The 23,543-nt window shown below is 39.8% G+C and overlaps 2 protein-coding genes across 9 annotated transcripts in view; one reads left to right on the forward strand and one right to left on the reverse strand.

The window, feature by feature from the left end:
* PUS7L (pseudouridine synthase 7 like) lies at positions 1-19,756 on the reverse strand. Of its 6 annotated transcripts, none has more exons than XR_012584554.1 (10): positions 18,364-19,503; positions 17,518-17,677; positions 15,714-15,909; positions 14,019-14,117; positions 12,404-12,485; positions 10,806-11,083; positions 8,978-9,031; positions 8,154-8,343; positions 7,352-7,518; positions 1-623 (listed from the first exon to the last, which is right to left on the reverse strand). XR_012584554.1 is itself a non-coding variant. In XM_074566530.1 (10 exons), exons 2-10 carry the CDS (start codon positions 19,262-19,264, stop codon positions 7,505-7,507), a joined length of 1,974 nt encoding a protein of 657 aa, XP_074422631.1. In that variant the 5' UTR covers positions 19,265-19,307; positions 19,581-19,669; the 3' UTR covers positions 7,167-7,504. The 6 variants fall into 6 exon arrangements, 5 of the variants coding, with proteins under 5 accessions (XP_074422631.1, XP_074422372.1, XP_074422287.1 ...); XM_074566530.1 differs by lacking the exon at positions 1-623 and adding an exon at positions 19,581-19,669 and having other exon boundaries at positions 7,167-7,518; positions 18,364-19,307; XM_074566271.1 differs by lacking the exon at positions 1-623 and adding an exon at positions 19,561-19,756 and having other exon boundaries at positions 18,364-19,307.
* The window catches only part of IRAK4 (interleukin 1 receptor associated kinase 4), a 13,059-nt gene continuing 9,206 nt past the window's right edge, over positions 19,691-23,543 (forward strand). Inside the window, exons 1-5 of one of the 3 annotated variants that reach the window (XM_074566758.1) lie at positions 19,691-19,782; positions 20,187-20,356; positions 21,417-21,562; positions 21,854-22,051; positions 22,892-23,052. In XM_074566758.1, the coding sequence (XP_074422859.1) occupies positions 20,196-20,356; positions 21,417-21,562; positions 21,854-22,051; positions 22,892-23,052 (666 nt within the window). In that variant the 5' untranslated portion in view covers positions 19,691-19,782; positions 20,187-20,195. Of the gene's footprint in view, positions 19,889-20,186; positions 20,357-20,400; positions 20,514-21,416; positions 21,563-21,853; positions 22,052-22,891; positions 23,053-23,543 lie in introns of those variants that run through there. The other 2 variants (XM_074566670.1, XM_074566834.1) reach the window with 2 other exon arrangements.

Raw genomic sequence — 23,543 nt, forward strand, 5'->3', positions numbered from 1 at the left:
GAGTAACACAGTTTAATAATTCGTCAACCATTTAGCTAACAAGCATTATTTGCAGGTGTAAAAGAAAGTGGCTTTACAAAGGAAGTGTTGGGATTAATTACACAGTCTGTTTGCAGCGTGTACCATATGAATGATGCATGCTGTAACCAGAGTTTTTTGAGGGAGAAAATTGTTTGAATGACAGGTTCTGTCAGGCAGCCATGCCATGGCCAGAGCCCATTCTACTGCCCCAGCCAGGAGCAGGGCAGCCAGGGCGCCAGGGCAGCCCCAGCCCCAGGCATCCAGCACTTCCCTGGAGATGGACATGGGCAGCATGGGGGGAACCCCAGCCTGGGGAGGGTCAGGAGCAGTCAGGGCTGTCGACAGATTCAGCACTGAATCCAAAGCACGTTCTTATTCCTGGCAGAAGGGCTCCACGCCTCCTTCCTGAAACTCCTTTCCCATGGGAAAAAAATCATACCTTTTTAGCTGCCTTTGTGGGATGATTGTCAGCTGGGTTCCATATCCCAGGGAAGGTGCTAGATGACTTGAACAGAAATGCCTGGCTTTACACAGCATCTGATGAATCCACTGGCAGGTTAGGGTGGAGGTAGGTATCGCCTTCACCAGTCATTTAACCTGCACTGAGGAAGGAAGGGGAGTGTGTGCATTACTCCAGGGGGCAATTCTACGAGTTTTGGCATGTTGTATCAGACCTTTAAGTATAAATTTAAGATTAAAAAAATGCATCCTTAACTGATGTAGTTAAGCCTAAACTTATAGGTCAAACTTTGAAAAGTGACATGTTAATTTAGGTGCTTATCTTGATTTTCTATGAAATGTTGCTTGGGTTCTCAGCAGTGGTTAGGTATTAGCGATATTCCCAAATGTCCTATTTAGCATATGCAAATCCTTGAGGAGTCTGAATTCCTTCACTAGATCATTTCTGCTGCTGGGCACATAGGAACAGAACTAAATATTTCTTTGTTTTCCCATCCCAAACCACTGATCCTCAGAAGGCAAGATTCTCATTAGGAACAATCTTTCCCGTATCTCACCACTAGGGCTGGAAACCCTGAGCACAGGCATGCAGCTGTGTCAGTCTCTTGTTGCAGAATAATCTGGTGACTACAGCACACGGACTCAAAGTCTTTTCCACCTGAACTAGAATGTGACCTTTTGTCTCCCATATTCAAATTTCAAGAAAGTCTTTCTCTTACTTTCAGTTGAAAATGTCGTACTTTGACACCACCTTCATTAACAGTTATTTTTAGAGGCTATAAATGTGGTTAAATTTTTTTACTGTGTCCAGTTCTGGGCTCCTCGGTTCAGGGACAGGGAACTGCTGGAGAGGGTACATCAAAGGGCTATGAAGATGATTAGGGGACTTGAACATCTCTCTTATGAAGAAAAGATGAGGGACTTGGGTCTCTTCAGTCTGGAAAAAACATGACTGAGGGGAGATCTTATCATTGCTTATAAATACTTAAAGGGTGGGTGTCAGGAGGATGGGGTCAGGCTCTTTGCAGTGGTGCCTGGCGACAGGTCAAGAGGTAACGGGCACAAACTTGAGCATAGGAAGTTCCACCTAAACATGAGGAGGAACTTTACTTTGAGGGTGGCAGAGCACTGGCACAGGCTGCCCAGAGAGGTGGTGGAGTCTCCACCTCCAGAGACATTCAAAACCTGCCTGGACACGTTCCTGTACAACCTGCTCCAGGTGACCCTGCTCTGGCAGGGGGTTGGACTAGATGATCTCCAGAGGTACCTTCCAACCCCTACCATTCTGTGATTCTGTAAACAGGCTATGATGAAATATAGATTCATATTTCTGCTTTGAACTGAGCAGAGTACAGATCCAAACCAAGATCTTTCAAAACCCATGAGCATTTTAACAAGGGTAAAATAGACTCTAAGCTGGCATGCCTTCTTCAGTGTATTTCTCATACCTTCAACTCAACTTCAGATTACTGGTAAAAACAGTATGCATTTTCTGCAGTTATTCTATAGTATAGTAGATATCTAAGCTACTTAATTATACAACTGTAAATTATATACTGTATAAAGGGGATGAAAAAGTGAGAGGAGGTGCAAGCCTGTAAGCCAGAGAACTGTAAGGGGCAAATCTATTACAGGATAGAACTAGTGGACACTTAAGAATTATGATCTACTGGGGAAGAGCTGACATGGCTTCTGTACGTTGCCTTACAGTCTCCTTGGAGTTCTGTGAAGAGGTTAAGAGCTGCATGGAAATGCCTGCTGCAGTGGAGACGGTGCACTTGAGCTCCCAGAAGTCACTTGACAAAGTCCGTCACCAAGCACCTTTAAGCAGTCACTGCATAAGGGGGGCCCTGGAACGCAGTTCAGTGCATGCATTAAGGGGTGGAGCACAGAGGTGACTGGGACTGATGATGATACTGACTTACTCAGGGCAAGAGAGATAAGGGTAGAGTGTGAAGAACTGCAGAAAATCCTTATGATGCTAATGACAGTGGAATACTATGGCAAATGAAATTTGGAGTGTAGACACATGCAAAGGGACTCACAGACAAAACAAATCCCAATTTCACACATGAAATAATGAGCTTTCACCTGACTCCGGGGAGAAATCCCCACTCTGGGGTGGAATAAGTTGCTTCAATGCTTGAGGAAGAAGAGTGTGTCAAAAAAGAAATCACATATTAGGAGAGGTACAGAAGAAAACAAACATCACTATGTCGGTGAAGAAACCATGGTATAAATATGGAACTGTGTGCAGTTCTAGATCCCTGAACTCCAAAAGGGTATCTTAAAACCCAGGAAAAGCTCACAGAACAAGTATGATAAGGAGCAGAGACTGCATAGCTGCTCAGTTGTGGTAAGCAACTGATTTGGGGGATACATACGGGAAGCACACAAACAGCTGGGTACCAAGAGGACGGATAGGAATTAAGTATTTACTATCCCTTGTATTGTAATACAAGAGCCAAGGATCATCAAATGAAGTCAGAAGCAGGCAGTTTAAAAAAAAAAAAAAAAAAAAGGTGGATCTTCATCAACAGGTAGCAAACATGGAACTCTGGGAAGAGGTCAACATATATTCAAGGGAAGATAAGAAATACTTGGGAAAGAAATCCTTTGGGAGTTATTAAATAGCAAAACGACTCAGGCTTAGGAAATTGCCTGAACTGAAAATAGTTGGAGGAAAAGTATCAGATATGCTTCCCTTGCTTTACTCTTTCCTACATATCCACCTACCGGAACTGTTGCAGATAGGATCAGGTACAAGACTGAGTCTTGATCCAGACCACTGCAGTAGTCGAGCGCTAAATACAAATCCAGTTTAATTCCATGCATTTGTTTCTATATAATATCAATACAAAAATCACTAAATGGTTCCTGTTGTACTTTCACAAGTGAATGATTTGGCCATGTATTATTACAGTTCTTTTTATGCAGACTTCTGAAATTCGGCTTAGGAGCTCAACACAGATATTAATGATTTCAGTAGAGATGTGAAGATAAAAAGACACAATGCCTTTTGCTGGGGGTAGGAGAAGATGTCCTGGGTTTTTAAGTGTAGGAACATTCTGAAAGACAGATAGAATATTTTTTTTAAATCAGTCATTTCTAAAGCTAATTAAAAACCTTACTGTTCTAAGCAGGTAGGAGCATTTGTGTATAAACTGAAAACACATTTAAACTGCTGTAATAGATTCTGTAATAGAGTCTGACTTCTGCTGAGCAGAATAAAGTAACTTCAGATGGTGCAAACACCTGACTTCATTGATTCTGCTTTCCTTGCAAACACCGCATTCTCAGGCAATGTCTACATGAGCAGGCTTTTTGGTGTGACAGAAACAGATGAACGTACTGGAGCATTGAAGCCCCTGTACTTACACAACACGTGGTTCAGTGGTTTTACATTGGGCTAAATGGTGTCTGGGCTCCACAATACAACACACCGATGTATAGGGTTTGAAGCTCTCCAAATGACCAGCCTCTAGTTTGGATCCTTGTTTCTCCATTTGGATGCAGAGTGTGCTTGGTATGCAGCTGGAGCTCACTTTCTGGTTTCATTTCCTCTAAAAGAAATCTAGATCTGAACCAATGGGCTGCAAGGCTTGACTGTAGACTGAAAGACAGCAAAGTGTTAATAGTTTCTCAGCTTGTTCCCTTGAGCTTTTATTATGGGCAGAAGTTCTGCAAGAGAAAGGAAAAGAGGTTTGTGCTCATCAGCTGGGTGTAAGAGGTCAAATCCCCAGCTGACAGGCACTGACACTAAGAGAGGAGTTAATGGAGTTTTAATGAGTGAGCTGGCACAATAATCACACATATACCTGGCTTCTGAACTGCCTTTATGATAGGAATGTAATTTTAAGCCATCTCATTCTGAAAGATCTGAGAATTTGTACATTCTCATTGAGGTTAATACTAGTTGTCAAATTTGTAATGAATTACAAGTAATAGGATTTCACAGATTAAGAACATTTGCATTTTCCCATTCAAATGCCCAATTATCTATCATCTGTGTTGAAAAAAATCAACTGGCCATTGAACTTAAAACCCCTTTTGTTAGAAACAGGATCAGAGACCTGTCTTCATTAGTATTAGCAAAGTGCTTTAAGGCTTATCAGAAAAGGATGGTAGCAACAGAAGTATTTAGTAAGATGAGAGATGACTAACACATCAATCTTTTCCTTAAACTCAGATCAGTGCACAATGATTACCTTCTTTTCTAAATGCAGGGGCACAGATGTTTTGCTTATACAGATTATACTTATGGAGCTGAGTGTTGCACTCATACAAAATGCTCTGAATTCAGCTGTTCATGTACGTAATCCTGCAAAATAGCTGCTAAGATTAAGAGAATGAATTACAAATAAATGCTCACTGAAAAAAGAAGAATGTTTACCATATAAACACTCTAATAGCTAATCTGACTTTTCCCTAGTAGAACATTTCTACTATAGGAATTTAACCCATGGACACACATAATTAGCTCTTTCACCTTAAAGTTGCTGAAAGAATGATTTGCTTAAGAAGATTAGTCCTGTTAGTGTTCAATAGAAGTGCTGACAAATGAGCCTAAAATGATTATAGGGGAACTCTTTTAGCACCATCTTCAGATCTTTTGTTTTAAAATAGCATGCCTTTCAGTCAAAAACCTTTTAATCTGACCTTCTGTGTTTTTCCAAATCAAGGCTCAACTTTTAATACTTTATGTATTCAAATCTTGTATGTGATTAGATGGTTTTCAAGGTCATTTTGAGCCACATCGAAGACTACCTCAATAGTCTCTTTAAATGGAACTTCAGAGCTAATTTATTTCTTCTGATCATTGTAACTCCATGCAGCTTCCTGTCTGCACCAGAGCACTTTACCACATCAGTGGTGACAGGACAACTCTTTTTTTGAGCTGTGCTGTACCAAAACGACTTGAGTTAAAAATAATTTTCCAGAAGAGGGGTAATTTTAAGGGCAGGTGGAAGACAGAAGAGGTGATACTGAAAAGCAAAGACAGGAACAAAGCTGTCTCAGATGGGTTGTGTCAGGGAAATGAATTTTTCAAGCAGTTTGGCTGCATACCATAAACTTGAGTTGTAGAGTAAGCACTGTAATAGAGCAAACATTGCAAGTCACCTACAGTGGCTCTGTAGCTATTGTTTGCATGACAGTCTATTTTTCCGTATAAAAGCTAAGGGTCAAATTCTGAATTACTTGTACAGACCTACAGAGTAATCCTCTTATTTAGGGCAGTGAATTATCTGGATCCTTCATTGCTACACGGTTTTATACAAGCATGGAAATCATGTGAATTATATTTCTATTTTTCCTACTCCTGTAATTCTAGGTCTTTTTATCAGCCTTGGGAGATTTATCTTACTCAACTGTTAGCAACAACTGAAAGACTGATGCCACAAACAGAATTCAATTTATATTATTAATTCTCTCTCAGTAAAAATGAGTAGAGTTTTCCATTTTAGTTTTAAGTCATGCTGCCATCTACAGATTGAATAAACACTTGCAATACTCTGTTTAGGATGACAGGGTAATCCACGTTGGAAGAGGTCTCTGGCTTCTAGTCCAACTGCCTCCGCAAGCAGGGTTGCCTCTGAGCTCAGACCAGGTTGCTCAGAGCTTTATCCCACTGGGTTTTGGAAACCTCCTCAGATGGAGACTGCACAGCCCCTGGGCAGCCTGTTCCACTGCCTGACTGTCCTCACAGGAGTGAAGTATTTCCTTTTAAACAATCTGAATCTCACATTTCAATTTATGCTTATTGTCTCTTGTTCTCCAGCCGTGCACCACTACAAAGAGCCTGGCTCTAACTTCTTGCTAACCTCCCCATAGGTAGTGGGGAGCTGCTGTTAGTTCCCTTCCAAGCTGTCTCTTCTCCAGGTTGAAGCATCCCAGTTCCTTCAGCCTTTCATCAAATGGCAAGCGCTCCAGTCCCCAAATAGCCTGGAGGCCCTTTGCTGAACTTGCTCCTGTTTTTTGATGTCTGTCTTGTGCTGGGGATCAAAACTGGGTGTAGAAGTTAAATGTGGTCTAACGAGTGATGAAAAATGAGACATAATCCCTTCCCTTGATCTACTGGCTGTGTCCTTGCTAACACACCCAGGAGGCTGCTGGTCATCCTTGCTGCCAAGGCACATGGCTGGCCTATGTTCAACTGCCCAGTGGGACACCAGGGCCATTGCCACTGAGCTGCTCCCCAACCTGTCCCTTCCCAGCCTGGGCTGCTACAGGGGTGCTTCCTTCCTAGGGGTGGCACTTTGCTTTTGTCCTCGCTGAATGCCATAAGGTTCCTGTTGGCCTGTTCCACCGGCATATTTAGGTTGCCCTGAAGAGCAGCCTGATCCTCCAGAGTATCCATTCATTCCCTTAATTTGGTGTCATCTGCAAATTTGATGAGGGTGACCTCCATCCCCTCCTCCAGATCGCTGACAAAACCATCAAACAGGATGGGTCCCAGGAGAGACTCCAGTTGTACTCACTCCATGTACGGTATGACCCATTAACCACTACTCTCCGAGCCACATCCAATCACTTTTTTACCCATCTGGTTGTCCACCGATCCAGACCATAATGTGCTGATTTGATTTCAAGAGTATTGTGGGACAGTGTCAAAAGCCTTGCTAAAGTCAAGGTAAATGACATTCTCTGCTCTCCCCTTTCCCATGAATTCACTCATTTTATCACAGTTAACTGTTTGGGTTTTTTTAATTACGAAAAAATATAAAAGCTTTTTTCCAGGGATGGTTCCATTAACATTTTTTTGCCACCATAAGGCTTTACAGTAACAGGGTTAAAGTCTGCATCCTGTAAACAATAAAACAGGTGTTTGGTTTTATTATAAATGTTTTTTTTAAAAACGTTAATTACTCACCTCAGCTTGATGAGCTTAATTGAACAGGCACTAACTAATGACTATGCACTACTTAATCCTGGAATCCTTAGCATTAACTTCAGCTGAGGGATTCATCAAATGTTTGATAAAGTATCAGATGACTTGTTGCTGTTGACTCAGGACTTTTACCTTTTAACGTTTGGTGCCTGAATGCAACAAAAACATGATACATTTAGTGAACCTCAGTATAGCAACTTTTCGGTTAGATACTTGGAGGCTGCAAACTTGTAACATTATTGCTTGAACAGCATTTAGTATAAACCATTTTTTAAAAAAAATTATTATGAAATAAAAGATACAATTGTTTGCTGTAAATATTTTTCCAGGATTTAACTTTGCAAGTCAGATGTCTATGCAAATATGAAATTCATGCTTGCAGCCCATGGCTTCTTTAAGTTCTGTTAAACCTGCCTGGCATAACACATAGCTTTATTCCAATGCATCCAAGGGTTTGCATTTAGGGTTTGGAATGTTTTTGGAAAATTCCAAAGGGTTTTGGTGGGTTTTCTTCCCAATCAGTATGAATTTCAATCTACAAAATTTTCCTGTTTCTGGCTTGAACCTGTTATTCTCCCTTATTTTCTTGGCATTATACGTAAAATATCACCATTGTATAACATTCCTGCAATCTTTCATTAACTGGAATCTTACAAGTCACATTTCATTATTTCTCTCAGACAGACTGTTGCATAACATGAAGGATCAAGGTCAAATGATATATGAAGTGAGACTTTTGATTCATTCAGATGGTCGTCTTCAATTTCAATTACTTTTTCACTACCTTCCAAAAAATATGACAGATTCTGAACATTTTTCAAAATGGGTCTGTAGCATCCAGGTATATTCAGCTGTAATGGAGACACTCTGAATTTGCACATCTGCAGCTCATCCTTCGAAAGCCTTTCATGGTACCATTGTCCAACTTTATTACTGGGATACTTGATACTATGTCCCGCCATTGGAAGAACCACCTTCAAAGAAAGAAGCAGAACAACAAACACATTTGAAATAAAGCCTACCAATTCCTCTTTAAATAAATGGGATTACAAATTTAAATGTGCCTAAATCTTGTGTTTGGGGGCCTGAAATATTAAAACAACAACTTCTCTTGTGAAATAAAGCTGTGCAAGGCAGGTATCTTGGATGTAATTAAGGCAGAAAAAATAATCATTGTATCAGGATTCCTAAAACAAACTAGTAATGTACTAACATGAATTTCCTTGCTTGTTGGGAAACATACAGAGATAAAGACGTTAAGTTGCCTATGTAAGACTTCACAACTATGCACTCTGAACCTTCAAAAATTAGAACATTAACTGCTCTTGACTGTTTTTCCCAGTAGACTGCAAAAAATTTCAAAGTATTTACATTCAGCTTCAAGATAAATATTGCCATACTGCAAATGACACTGTACTTATTTCCATTACAAAGTAAATATTCTTTCCTCTTGTTTTTTATGAGAGTGGAGATTAGTTCACATGTGTTTTCTTTAATGTGCATTCTGGCAAGGAAGAAGACTGCACTAGTTAATCACATTATTTTTAAAAGATAACATTTTAATCGAATAGAGAGATCAACAACGCAAAATTTTTCATACAGACTTACTTGGTTTATAGAGTATTTGTTAGCTGACTCTTCTGGAGCAGTGACTACATGAACCTGACAAGACATTTAAAAAGGTAAGAGAAATAACTTTTTTAAAAATAAAACATACACTTTATTTTAGGAATTATGCACTGTACTTCCAAGCTTGTAAAGGATTCTAAGGTTATTTGAATACTTCAAGAACAATAATCTATTTCAGGTATGAAAAATAGTAGAGATGCTTAATATAAAGTAATCTGTTTCCCGGTAAATGGCATTGTATTAGATATTTACTGATGCTAGCTACCAATAATTAGCAGTCTATCACTATAAGCTCATGTTCTTTGACTTTGAAGTTCACCGTGCCAATGTGATCTCGTGCTACATCAGCAAAAGCAAAAATACTAAGAAAAATAGTTTATATTAAATAGGAATATATCTATATTAAACTCAGTAACTCAATACTGAATTTGCTACCTCTGCTTTACATTTTATTTTATCTGCTTGTTTTATTAACATCCACTCTCAAAAATATTATCAAAGAAAAATCACAATGGAAACAGAAGCCACTCTACAGGCACTGCAGGTTATTCAGTTACCTGCCAAGTGCTTTTGCTTTCAAATTTGTATGATGTTCAGCAAAAAGAAATGAGATACATTCTCCCTATGCACACATCTGCTTATTAGCCAGTGAAACACTGCAAAATTCTATGATTTATCTGATGATCAGGAGAAAGATAGAATCATAGAATCATTTAGGTTGGAAAAGACCCTTAAGATCATTGCAACTATCCATAAACCTAACACTGCCAAGTCTACCACTAAACCATGTCCCTACACGCCACACCTACATGTCTTTTAAACACCTCCAGGGACAGTGACTCAACTACTTCCCTGGGCAGCCTGTTCCAACGCTTGACAACCCTTTCAGTGAAGAATTTTTTCCTAATATCCAACCTAAACCTCCCCTGGCACAACTAGAGTTGTGCCAACCTAAACCTCCCCTGGCACAACAACATTTCCTCTTGTCCTATCACTTGCTACTTGGGAGAAGAGACTAAACTGCTTTCACAATTAAGAAAAAGGTATGAAAACTCTGAAAGAAGAGATGCCTTCAGAATGGACTTCAGCGTGCCAAGACCTGGAACGAGCATACACTCCACACTCCACTGCTGTCTTCTGCTCATTGGCTCACCCTTGGCTCCACGCACAGCACCCAGGCTGTGCTGTGGGCGAGCAGAAACACTCTCTCGCCCTTTACTGCTTTCCAAGAAGACTGCTGCATTTTTTGAATGACTGCTAACAGTTTAGACCCACTGTCAATCTGTTTTAATTGCCTGGGTAAGTGAAATTCTGCTACACGCTTTGCCTGTGAGCTGCAACAAGATTACCAGTTCAGTCTGCGGCCACCTTTCACCATGGGCTTACATTCATTAATATATATAATGGGAAGGTCTGACCAAGAGAGCAAGACTCGGATTTGCACTGACTGATAACAGAGGGACACCCAGAGTCCACTCTGAAGGTTTTCCCCAGTCAGATCCTAAGAAGACCATTATATATGATGAAGGCTAAATTCTTACATATATCAATTCTGACATTCTGTTCCTTCCTCTCACTTGAATAAAATGAACACTTGGAACAGATAAAAGTTGCTAATATACATCTAGCTTATACATCTATTTACGGTAAATCAAAAAAAGCTAAATCACTTTTTTCATCTTTGTCACTAATAGTAATTTTAATGAATGAATCAAAATAAAAACATAAAAGCATTAGAGTACGTCTGAGTATGTATTCAAGTGCATTAAGCTTTCTTTTTTTAAAGAACTATTTTATGAAGACTCACCTTGTCATTCAGGGAAACGCTTTCATCACTTTCTTCTGAGAAGACAAGATCACCCTCAACAACTTTTGAGCCATAAATCTTCAGTCTATATGATGCTGCTTCATTCCAAATTTTACTGCAATAAGCATGGACATAGAATATGCGCATGGAATGAGGAATATTGAGCCATCCTTTGGTACAACCTTCATGATTTACACCATAGCGATTTAAAGCTCGTAGCAACATCTTCTCTCTCACTTTAAATTCTGGCAGCATCGCGAGTGCACCCTTTGCATCTTCTGATATAAACAAAAACAACCATATAAGTAATCTCTGATTTTTCAAATATTACCAGTCAGGAAAAAATACACTTAAGAAAATTAAATAATCAGGTAGGGAAAAACAGTGTCCGTCTAACCTCTTTATGCTGACTTTTAGGTTATTATTCCCTTTCCTTCAATGTGTCATGTTAGACACATTTCATCTTAGAGGCTCATCAGCACAGTCCCATGAATTCTAATCTGTTCCATGCAGTATAAACTAAACTAGCTGTCATTCACTTATTCAGCCTAGTTTGCTTTTTTTTTTGCATTGGCCACTGGGAAGTCTGAGCCTCAAGCAAGACGAAAATATATTTAATCAGTTTTGTACTACATTATATAAATGTTGTATATTTAGAATTCTATGGTTTACATATTTTCTCATTACAAGTGATTATCTGACAAAGCCTTTGGCATAGCCTTTTACTTTTTGCTTTCAGGAAAAGGCAAGCAGCTGTTCTCAGAGTCCACATCAATGTCTTTCCATGCACCATACAGCAATGTACGGCACAGAATGAGTCATCATACCTTTTTTGTGACATGAAACATACCTGTGTCTCTGGAAGCTAGACATCATAGTTGTTCTGTCAATCTAGTGACAAACAAGCTAATAGATGTGGAATATTTGAAAATAACAAATATGTTTGAAGTTGAGAGCAACTCCAAATTTTTAATTTTGGAGAGAAAGTTAAGTTGAATGATAAAAAGAATAAATATGACAAACAGAGCACTTTACTCAGCATACTCCTGCCTTTGACGTATTTTGTTGATTTTAGTTCAAGACAGAGAGGTGGGTCACAGGAAAGCATGGAAGAGATACATAGTTAAAGAGATGTAAAAGCAAAGCCCGAAGGTGCAAAAACCAAGAGCTAAGATTGTTACAGAAAATTCAGAAGATTTGACGCCCACATCTGGTAAATGCTGAGTACGAATTGCATGTCTCATTCCTGTATACTTCCTTTATTAGGGAGCAGAAGTTTATATTCCAAAAGCAGACAGATGGAAGGAGGCTAAAACGGCTTTTATAAACTTAACTTAGTCTTTTCCAGCATTATGCTACACAGCATTTCTTTCTATATTATCTTGCATCTGAAGTACCCTAGTTTTCCACTATTTTGCATATTTAGGGCCTCATCCTCATCTAATTTTTAACCACGCAACTCTAGCAAGTTCTTCACAATAAGCTATTAAGTGGTACAAAGCAGTAGCAAAATAAAAAGTATCTCTCTGTGCAGCAACACCTTATTGCCTCACAAAACCAACCCTGAATAAATATACAGACAATTTAACTGGACATACCAGTTTGAAGAAAGTATCTTTTTGCGTTGTTTACAGGGTCATCTGTATCTTCAGGTGTGAAGAATAACTTCACAGCTTTCACCTTTAAAGAACAATATTAATAATTTATATTGTTTTGCAGTTAAATATAACTATTTGTCAACTAAACAGACAGTCATGCATCCAATTCTGTGTTAACACATTCTGCATTCTCTCAAAATTGTATCCGTTCTTTAAGGTCAAATTCCCCCTTTCACAGAAGATGCTGTGAACAGTAAATCAATGTTGTTGTGTTCCTTCTCAGGTTAAAGAAAGGTTTTAGTCACCCAGAAGACACAAGACAGCTTTCAAAGCTCTAAGAGAAATCAGTCACCCTTTTTGAACATCCAGTTAGAACTCCTCCACTTCGTCATGCCATGATTCTATCCTGAACAGGAAGGTTCCTTCTTTCCCTTTTATATGTTTCATACAAAGTTTAGACTGAACACTTTCCACAGTCTCACACAGAGAGACAACAATCTTTCTTTTTTTTATACTGTTCTGTATTAGGTTAGATGACACTGTGACAGGGAAAACACTGCACTAACCTCTGCTACTTGCAAACCCAGTGGAGCCACACAATTTGCTAGCACACCAACCTGTGACATCTGGTTCTTGTCATCCTTTGTATTGGACTGTGCAAGCACATACTGGCATATTTTAATAGGAATAGTAGTTCCTATGTGTTTTAAATTAAAAAGCACCTGAGTTGAGACTAGAAATGTAAATCATTACTCTTCAGGGACTGGCACCTGGTACCAACTGCTGGCATACCCAAATTCAAAACGTCAGATACATCAACAGTAATTTTCATGGGCTGCCCTCAAATCTCGATTCTTCTTATATTTGGAGGATAAGTTTTACTGACTTTTCTCAGGATCAAAACAAGATTAGAAGAAAAGGATACTCGGAGTATTCATTTGACTTTGTAGTGTCTGATTCTGTTTTAGACTTGTGCCAAGTACTATTCCATATACATTGAAAAGTATATTACTCTTATCTTATGAATTATTACTTAAGAAATAAGCTCTCCTTAGCTTACATGGGAGCAATCACTCAGAACTAAGAGTTTGGGAAAGTAGCCAAGGGATAATGGAAAGCAGCAATCTCTTCTATATAGCAGATAAATTACTGTGGTATTGAAAAAGCAAATCCTTTCATATGATCCTATGTAATATCTTGTGACATTTTAAAGAAGTATATTGACCCCCTTCAGGAGAAAGAGGCTACAAGTTAGGAGGAAATCAGGACCATGCATAAAGATTGCTTCATTTTAGTGTTCAAATCTTGTATGGAATGCAGCCACTTTCCTGTCAAGTGGCATGATGACCATCACAATCACATACCAATCATAGACAGAAAAATCACTTCCTGAACTATTTAAAGCTGCACCTGCTGTTTAAAAAAGGTTTTTTGTTTCAGTGTCTTCATGCTTATGTTGTTGTCAAAACTCTTCTGGCAATTACTTCCAGCACACATATGGGTTTATCTCACAAATGAAATTATTCACCGGGAAGGTCAACTCCAGCGCTAGACATTGCAACAGTAATGTGAAATCAACTTGACAGTAACTACTTAAATTACAAAATTAAAATACCATTTTTTCATTCAGTAGAGCCAATCCTATTTGATCTGTCTGAACATGTTGTCCTTGTCCAAATCGCTGAGGTCCATAGTAATTTACAAAACCTTTTGTCTAGAATAATAAAGAATAAATATGTTAAAAGCATGAAAGTATCAGGTAGAATTAGTAAGACTAAGCATACAACACACGTACATCTATATTTACATCCAAAATGTGTACAAACTGGTTTTTTAATCAGAAATAATATGTAACAAAATTGTAACTTACGATTCATCCCACTATTTTAGCACCTAATTTAGAAACATCTAAAAAGACAACCAAGTTCTATCATTGTCTTTACTTTCGTAAAAAAATAGGTAAAGGAAACAAAATTATTAATATATATTAAATTACTATAAATACAACAGGTCAAGTCAAGCTTTTTATATGTGACAAATTATGAAATCTCTACTCAAGCAAACGTTGCATAGCACAGGTAATGAACAGTAACCAATATTGGACATTTTTTCTTAAAAATACTAATCCTTTTTCACATGAGATCATTTGCATTATTACTACAATAGTAAAGACCAAGAGTGAGCACTTCTGCTAATTGGGAGTCTCCTGGTGAGTTCTAGGTCACATGTGGGAAGTAAAATCACAGTCATGTGACCCAATAAGAACATCCTTTTCTAGAATATAATAAGTATGCATGGAGTAGACAGGCAAAAAACACACAGTATTTGTTTTGGAAATGGTTATTCTGTTCAAATTACATACCCTTGCTTTGGACATCCTTAGCTCCCATATGCGATTTTGTTTTCATGGGAGATGAAAAATCAGTATTTTGGATTAACACACATGCTATTTTTGTCATTCACCATCTGACCAGTATGCTACATATAATAAAGCAAGACACACATCATAGAATTTGTGTTCATTTTCCAAATAGCAAAAAAAAAAAAAAAAGCCAGATGAAGCAGAGAGAGAGAAAAAAGCACTAAAATAGAATGTTTTTTCAATCATAAAATTAATTTCCAAAGTTTTCTACAGTACATATAATGTATTTTGCTTTTGCACACTGGGCAGTTTTCATTCAAGTCTCTATTCCTGGATTAACCTTCTTAAAATAATTTTTATAATCATTATTGCTTAGAAAGATAGGGCAAGAAAACTAGTGCTGCACAAAACACCTGAAGTTTTTCTTTTCCATGATTTTCTTTTACTTTTCTCAGTGGTTTATGAATGTCTGATGATGGGGTTTTCTTCAGGGACTAAGGATAACAGCAATGAAAATCCACAAAATTTCAGGGGATCTTCTTTCTCTGCTACAGATATTTGTCATGTATTTACTCCATGAAAGTTTTTCATCTGAGCCGACCATGCATGTTCCTCATGTGACAAAAAAAGGCAACCAGCTGATGTGTATATCTATATTCTTTCACACTGTCACAGTGAAACACGTCGCTTCAGTTGGCCTTAGGTCTGTGAAGTAATAGCTCATATATTCATACTCATTTGCTGCACCACTCTAGAGTCTGCAGCCTGTAACACAGAATGAATTCACTTACGGTCCTTCTGTGGAAGGCAGCTTTACTCTTGTGATTCCTTAAGTAATGCAGGAAAGACATAAAATAGCAAAAAACATCAAAACGTTTTTTTTTTTTTTTTTTACAGCACAGAATTAAAACTCTGTTAATTATTGGCAACCATAATTGTCTTTTTTACCTCAACATTTTCCATTGCTTCAGATATTCTCTGTTTCAAATCTGCAGAAGAGTCATGACTGTGGCATTTGAGATCTCTCACAACGATATCAAAGTGATTGCCCTTCAGCTGACCAAGTCTAAGGTGTTGGCATGCTGAATGTATGTTGAGTATTCTCAGGCCCTTTTTTTCCATTTTGCTTCCAATTTCTTTCAACCTGCACAAATAATTGGGAGAAATTATGAACGATCCTCTACTAAAGCTATCCAACTTGTAATAAATGTCATCTTCACCTTTGCACTAGAATTAAAAACACTAATAAAAAGAAGGGATTTAAAGTAGATTATTATGAGAAAACCAAATCAAATGCAGAGATAGAAGACTTAAAATTGAGTTATAGTCCAGAAATACTTTCTAAATGTTTGCTTCATTTGCACTTACCTTCTGCAGTTCGACAGATATTAGAATGAAGCAATTAATTGACTTTTCTCAAGGCAACTCCACTGAATTTTGCATTTTTTATTGAAAAACAAGTAATTTACTCTTTGGTCCTAAAAATCTGCTTTTCATTAAAAAAAAAAAAAAAAAAAGTAATGTGCTCTAGCAGACTCCAAAACACAATTGCTCTTTCTTGGTCAGCCTTAACAAAAACAAACTCAGCACACTGATTCTCTGGGTATGCTTGCACATGCTTGTAATTGGAAACACAGCTGACAGTTCAAGTATGTGGCCTTTAAAGTATCCACTCAATCTCTTTGTTCTTATGTGTAAGTAAGAGTCATTCAAATCAAAGGCAACTTTCAGCATAAGAGCTTACATTCTAACCAATACTTTAATAACTTTATAAATGATTTATTTATAAAAATTATTTATTTTCCATGTTATGCTAGTGGCTTGGAAGCATTTAACTATTTTGCTTAATCATTTAAACATTAATGCGAAGTTTTGCTAATATCTCTTGAACAACTGGCCTTATAGCCCAGTTTGCAGTGGAATTTTACTACTGATAGATACTTATGTTACTAATAAATCCTAAAACCATAAATTCTACTTTCCTTTATTGGTAAAGTGTACTTTGTTGCTAAGACCAAAACCCACTAGAAAGTTAGAAGCTGAACAAGAAGTAAGTTACCGTTTTGACCCCAGCAATTTTTTATTGTTACTATGGCAGAACTTAATATGTATTTTTTACCCACTGAACTGGCTACACAGAGTAACAAAGACAAGGAACGGAACGGCACATCTTGTATTATTGACACATTATTCAGAATGTATTTTCTGCCCCCAGGTTTGGTGGTATCTTCTTTATTTAGTCTCATGTTTCTAAACTGGACAATACAATAGAAGCTGATGCCAAACACTCAAGGACAGCATTTGTCCAAAGTATGTATGTAATTATTTACTTCAGTTTTGTAGCTGTGTAAAGCTTTTAAGTTGTTGTCTGTGGACCACAAGTCAGTACTTTGATAGTATGTGGAAATCTGTTGCATCACATAGTATAAGCTTCTTCTCAGTTCCCACTTGTGGATGGTATTTAAGAAATTGTAAAGTGGATCCCATGAGCATGAACTGGAAGGATACTGTGCCAGAGGATATAGTATACTCGTATTATGAAAAATACAGAGAAAGGCAAGACATAAATTCCAACACTAGGGGACTTCAACGGTAAGCTGTATATTCCCTAAAGCCACAAAATATCAAAGCCATTTCCACTGGTCTCTAATACAGGAAAAGGAAAGACAAATCAATAACATTTCAGAATATTGTACCACATTGATACTTATTAACACATAAAAAAATGTGAATGCACACAGATTGTACGTACCTCTCAGGAGTCACCTTCTTCACCACCATAGGCTGGTAAGTTATAGCCTTTTTATCTTTGATGCCAGTGTAACTGAAGTCTGAAGGCAGAACACCAAGTTCAGCAGCCAAGAAGCCGATTGCTTCTAGTGTTTCTAGATTTTCTTTCTGAAGGGTGAAAGCTGAAACAATCATCTCAGAATTATTAGGAATTTGCACTTCTATATCATACATGTGTTTTGACACGACAAATGGGCAGGTTCTTCCCTTCAAACTATAATAGTATGGATACTGCAAAGAAACCGTCCTCCCACCCCACAAAACTAAAGGAAATGGGACTTTTTTGGCACTGAAAGAGAAAAATAAAGACACAATACAAGAACCTCTTTAGAACAACCAGAAACCCCGCCTCCCTTTACTAACAGCACCTGATAAAATGCAACACAATTCAACAAGCATGTATTGACTTATTGCTAGAAACATTCTCTGTATCAGAAACCAACTGCTTTAAGGAATGAGATCATAAATCAAATTTGACCTTAGTAACTTGTCCGACATCTAGATGCATCTTCTAAAATCCTCCAATTACTTTAAAGGGAAAGGTAGCACAGAGGGAATGACACAGAGTTTGTACTACAACCAAAAGAACTGTAACCATTATCACTAAACGGTTTATGTAAAATCACTGCAGTAATTTGATTCATCCATCTCATTCTCCAGTGGTGTAACGACACTGCATTAATAATGATTTATTTCACCATAAACAATGCATCAACCAGGCCTATATATCATAAAAATTATTCCGAGCCTCAGTCTTACTAAGGAACACCATAATACTTGATACTTTCACTAAAAATGTAGTATTTACCTGTATAAAGATCTTGGTTTTCGTGGAGACCACCAGCAGATCTTTTTCCAGACCAACTCTTTTCTCGAAATCGTACTGTTATTGACATATTTGGCTGATCATTGACATCTGTCACAGTAAAAGACTTTGTTTCCAAAAGTTTTCCAAATTTTCTATTGATAAAGTGGTGAACTACTTTCCTGTGCTCTTTGTTTCCATCAGGCTCAAAACAAAATGTCGAATTTTCTACCTTTGCGTCTAAAAATTTAAAGAAATCACTTGTTTCCTTTTCAGTCACTAACTGACAAAGTTCTCTGTAATCAGCATTTCCTTTCACAATCATTTCATTGCCTTTTGTAACAGTGACTAAAAAGGGGAATTTCTGCCTAATAGCACTGTGTAAATCAGCTCGTTTTTTCTTGTCCAGTATAGGTCCCAGCGAGAACTCCCCAGTGTTGGAATCGCCATTATTTTCCAAGTCCCATGCACCCTTCAGATCACACGCAAATTTACTAAGCAGCTCACTCACGGGTTTGCCTAGCAAGGAGTCCAATACACTGACTTCCCCAAGGCCAGGTTTCAGCTTGGGTTCGCCCTCACGCTGGTTTTCATCAGGGCATGCACAACAGTTGCCTCCCGCCAGGCTTGGGTGACACTCTGATGGACTGGGAGCTCCACCGCCACCACCACAGCCCTCGGCACACGGGCCGGGAGGCTCCGTTCTCAGCTTTTTGGGCGGCTGCGGGCACCCACTACTTTGTTCTAGTGGCGCTTTGCTTGTTTTCTGAGGCCGTTCAGCCTGGACGTCCCGAAGCGAGCGTTCGGGCACCTCGATCTCTGTTACTACGAAGTCACCGGGTGAGTTTTTGATCGTACCGCAGAAGCCAGTGTGACCCGTCAGGTAGCTGAGGGAAGGCAGCATGGCTGCCCCGCCTGCCCCTCCTCCCGGCCAGAAACCGCCGCACCTGCAAGGGGGGGGAGATAAAACACAGGGAGAGGAGAAGCAAAAATATCCAACTATTAAAGAAAAGGCTGCTGAATGGCAAGGAGGGAGGCGGGGAGGGACGCAGCGATGACCGCCGGCCCCGCTCCCGCCGCGAACGGCCGTTACGGACCGCTCCAACGGCGCGACCCCGCGCGCGCGACACCCAGACCCCGCGCGCCGCCGCCAGGGGGCGCCACCACCCACCCACGAGGGAAGGGGCCCGAGGACGGTACCAGGGGCCCGAGGACGGTACCAACTTCTCCAGGCGCGCGGGGAACACGAGCAAGAGACCACCCCCCTCCCCGCGACCAGCCATGGGGCGCGCCGGAGGGGGCGGGGTATCTCGCGGGCAGCCTATGGGAAGGCGGCGTGGGCGGGGAGTGCTTCCGCTTTCTCCTCAGCGAGCCGCCATCTGCCCCTGCGCCACCCCTCGGTGACGCCTAGCGTCGTCAGAGGTGGGTTCACCCCCTCTTAAAGGGGAAGTGATGCGGCGGGAGCGCCTGACGTGAAGTGGGGCGGGGTCGTGGGCGCCGCCGGGAAGCGCCGGGGGTCGGCGGGGAGGTGAGGAGAGGGGGGCTTGGGGGGGGCGAGGAGAGAGGCGGGGCGGGGAGGTGGCTCCCGCGGCTCCCGCCGCCGGTCGGGGCTGGGGGAGGGGGCGGGCGGCGCGGGCCGGGCCTCGCCTCGCTGGGCGGCCGGGAAGCGGCTGGCGGAGCCGTGAGGGGGACGGCGACGGCCGGTGTCGGGTCTGAGGCGACATGTGAGGCCTGCGGCGACATACAGGGCCTGAGGCGATGCTGACGTGCCGGCTAGCAGCCCCCGGCGAAGCTCCTCGGTGACGGCGCCGTTTTGTGTTCCTCAGGAGCCGAGGATGAGCAAGCCCGTAACGACGTCAACCTACGTGCGCTGCCTTAGCTACGGGCTCATGAGGCGGCTGGCGGACTTCATCGATCCGCAGGATGGGTGGAAGAAATTGGCAGTTGATATAACCGATCCCTCCGGTGAAAGCAGATACAGCCAAATGCATATAAGGTCCTATATAGAAGTCACGTAACACTAATTACGTAACATAAATATCTCTGTCCACCCCACACCTCTGTCCATCCCATTACTGTAACTTGTTGCAGTTTGTGTGCCGGCAGGTACTTAAGAACTCATCTTACAGTACCGTTCCCTTGGGGAACTCAAGGTAATTACTCCTAATTGTTCTGTAGCACAGCTTTCAGAGAGGCTATAGCCACAGGAAATTGAGTAAGGAAATTAGAATTAATTAGAACCATGGACATATGCATTCTTAGTGATACAGCATTGGCTGTGTAACTTTCTGTACCCTAGAGGCTAGTAAGTGTGGACTTCATTGTGCATCTTTGCACAAGAGCAGACCAAGAGGCAACTGGACTGTAACTCTTAATTTGCTGTTCCCAGGGAAATGCCCAACAAATGTGGGGAGCCCAAGGCCTAAAACTAACAAGTTTAATTGAGAGGTAATGTCAGTGGTATTTTATGAACACCTTGCTGCTTGAAGGGCTTGTTGAATCCTTGAGCTATTTCAAAGGTTATGAGATTTTAAATGCCCTACGTATCATCTTGGGGTTCCAGTCTTTCTATTGATGTTAGAAAGATTAACAAAGATTTAATGCTATAATAATAATAAATCGGTCAGAATAATGAATCTCAATTTCTGCTTAACAGCCACCTCAAAATATTCAAAACAAAGTGTGAATACCAAATGGATGGAAAACACTTATTTTTCTCCATGTTATCTGTCTCTGACTCACCCTCTGTCTCTCACTGACATTTTCTTCTCTGTTAGTCCCATGTGCTGATACATTATAGGTCCTGGACAAAATGTTGAAGCCAGGTATGGATTAGTTTGTCCCATATTTTGCATGTTTTTTTCCCCGATATTGAATTTCTTTAGGTTTTTTAGATGCATTTTCAGAAGACTTGCGAATAATTGTACAGTACAGTTCAGTACACTCAGATTTTAATGAAAACCTTTACAATTTTTTTTTACCTTTAGTCTCTTTCCCTTCACGGTTCTCGAGGTCACTTTTTTTTTTTTAATGTTGGTCTTAATTTATCTTTTCAGGAGATTTGAGGCATTTGTGCAAATGGGAAAGAGCCCCACCTGTGAATTACTTTATGACTGGGGAACAACAAACTGTACAGTTGGTGATCTTGTGGATCTGCTGATTAGGAATCAATTCCTAGCACCAGCAAGACTTTTGCTTCCAGGTAGCTGTTACGCTTGTGTGTTTTGTACTGGGTTCTCAGTTTTCTAAGGTGCCAAAGCGCTTCACAATAACTTGAAAATCAGAAAGGGTTATATAGTGGATATATTTTCCATTATTTGTAATAATGGTTTAAATAAGAGTTTCAAGTTTAAATTAGAGTCCTGCAGCTTACACATGCTAGCAGAATATAACCTTTTCATGTCTCCTAATCTTAGTAAAATACTGGCATTAATGTTAGTTGTTTTTTCTGATTACTAATGCGGTTAACACTTTTTCTAAATTCCATTTTCAGAAGCTGTAAGGATGGCACAAGAAGTTACATTACCTCTTTCTTCACAGGAAACCTTGCCTATACATGAGAAACAACTGCCTATACAGGAAAAAGAAGTAGCATCTGGAAAGCCTGCTTTAGCTCAGAGTACTGAGAAGCAACATTTGGCTCCTTCCTACTTAAGTCAAGAAAATAGCAGCTCACAGTCCAGTAACACAGGTAGGCACTTAGTTTGTTAGAATTAACTACAGTCTTTTTTGCTGATGGGTCCTCCACCCCTCATGAAATAAATCATAGCAATGCATTAGAGTAGTAACTGTATTCCTATAATCGTTTATCTATCAGGTATGGCATCTTGCTTTTGCTCTCGTTCTGTGTGACTGTGAATTAATCTTGGGTAATAAAGTATCTGAATACGAGATGTACCTTGCCAATAAGGCAGCTACTGTGATGGAAAACTTGACTGTTAATTAAATTGCAAATTATTTTGTGCTACACATAATCCTGTTGCCTTTTTTAAATACTGTTTTTGTACGCTGCTTAGCATCATGTGTATCAAAGCTGGATTTTATGTGTCAGAAATGACTAAGAATGTTGGAGAAAAGACAACTAAAGACAGCATCCTAGAAAAGTTTATGGTTAGCCTGTTCCTTCTTAAAGGTCCACTTTGGGGTTGCTGCCAGAAACATGATGCAATCTAGATATATTTTTACATCTGATGCAGCGTAGTTCCCTCTGATCTGCTGCACATTTAATTTCTATTACCTGCATTATGAGTATTAACAAAAACATAAAATCAGAAGGCTACTACAGTGCTAGTTGTGAAGAAAATCATGCATAGTTATTCATACATATTTATCTGCATTTCTTTTTTTTTTTTTTTTTTTTTTTTTTCTTTCCCTGTTATCTTCATCACAAAGCTGGAAATAGGGTTCCACTATGTCAGGATTTGTGTGGTAGCAAGTTTTTGGTTTAATAGAACTGAAGCAGAGAATCTATTCAATATGTTTGTTTTTAAGTGAAAACACTGTTGTGCTAAATGGCAAATATGTCTTTCAGATTTCCATAATTTTTTGTTTCATGACTTGGAAAGTATTACAAATAATTTTGATGCGCGACCAGAGTCAGATGGAGGTCACAAACTGGGCGAAGGTGGCTTTGGCATTGTGTTCAAAGGCTACATCAATGGCAGAAACGTGGCTGTCAAGAAGCTCGTTGCTGTGAGTTATCCTGGGCATTTTTCTTTTTAATTACTCTGTACTTTATAGTATAGACTGGTTTATCTGTGGAAAGCGTTGAATGATACACTTCAAAAAGTGTCACCGTGTTAAATGTTAGTTGGGTTGAGAACCTTATCCTGTAGTCCCATATGCGGTGTGAGTTGGCACAGTCACCAGAGATGAAGTCTTGCCCTTTCTGTAGCTCTCTGAGTGGCTCGGGCAAGTTGTCTGGCAGAGCAGAGCACTCCCACAGTGCCCCTCCCTCCCCTGCACACAAGAAGTGGCAGAGGGAAGGGGTGTTACGGAGGTTTCCGTTTTGGTGTCAGACGAACGATTCACAAGCTAAATAGGTATTGCCACAGAATTTTAGTCTGCATAACCAACGGTTTGTGTGAATAATTAATTTTCAATGAGTAAGTGCTATTAGTGAGTAACTGCAGTGAAATAAAATGGGTAAGTTGGTGACTGTGCTGAAACTGGATCCATTTGCC

The sequence above is a fragment of the Larus michahellis genome, chromosome 1 (assembly GCF_964199755.1).
Source record: "Larus michahellis chromosome 1, bLarMic1.1, whole genome shotgun sequence".
Taxonomy (NCBI): Eukaryota; Metazoa; Chordata; class Aves; order Charadriiformes; family Laridae; genus Larus; species Larus michahellis.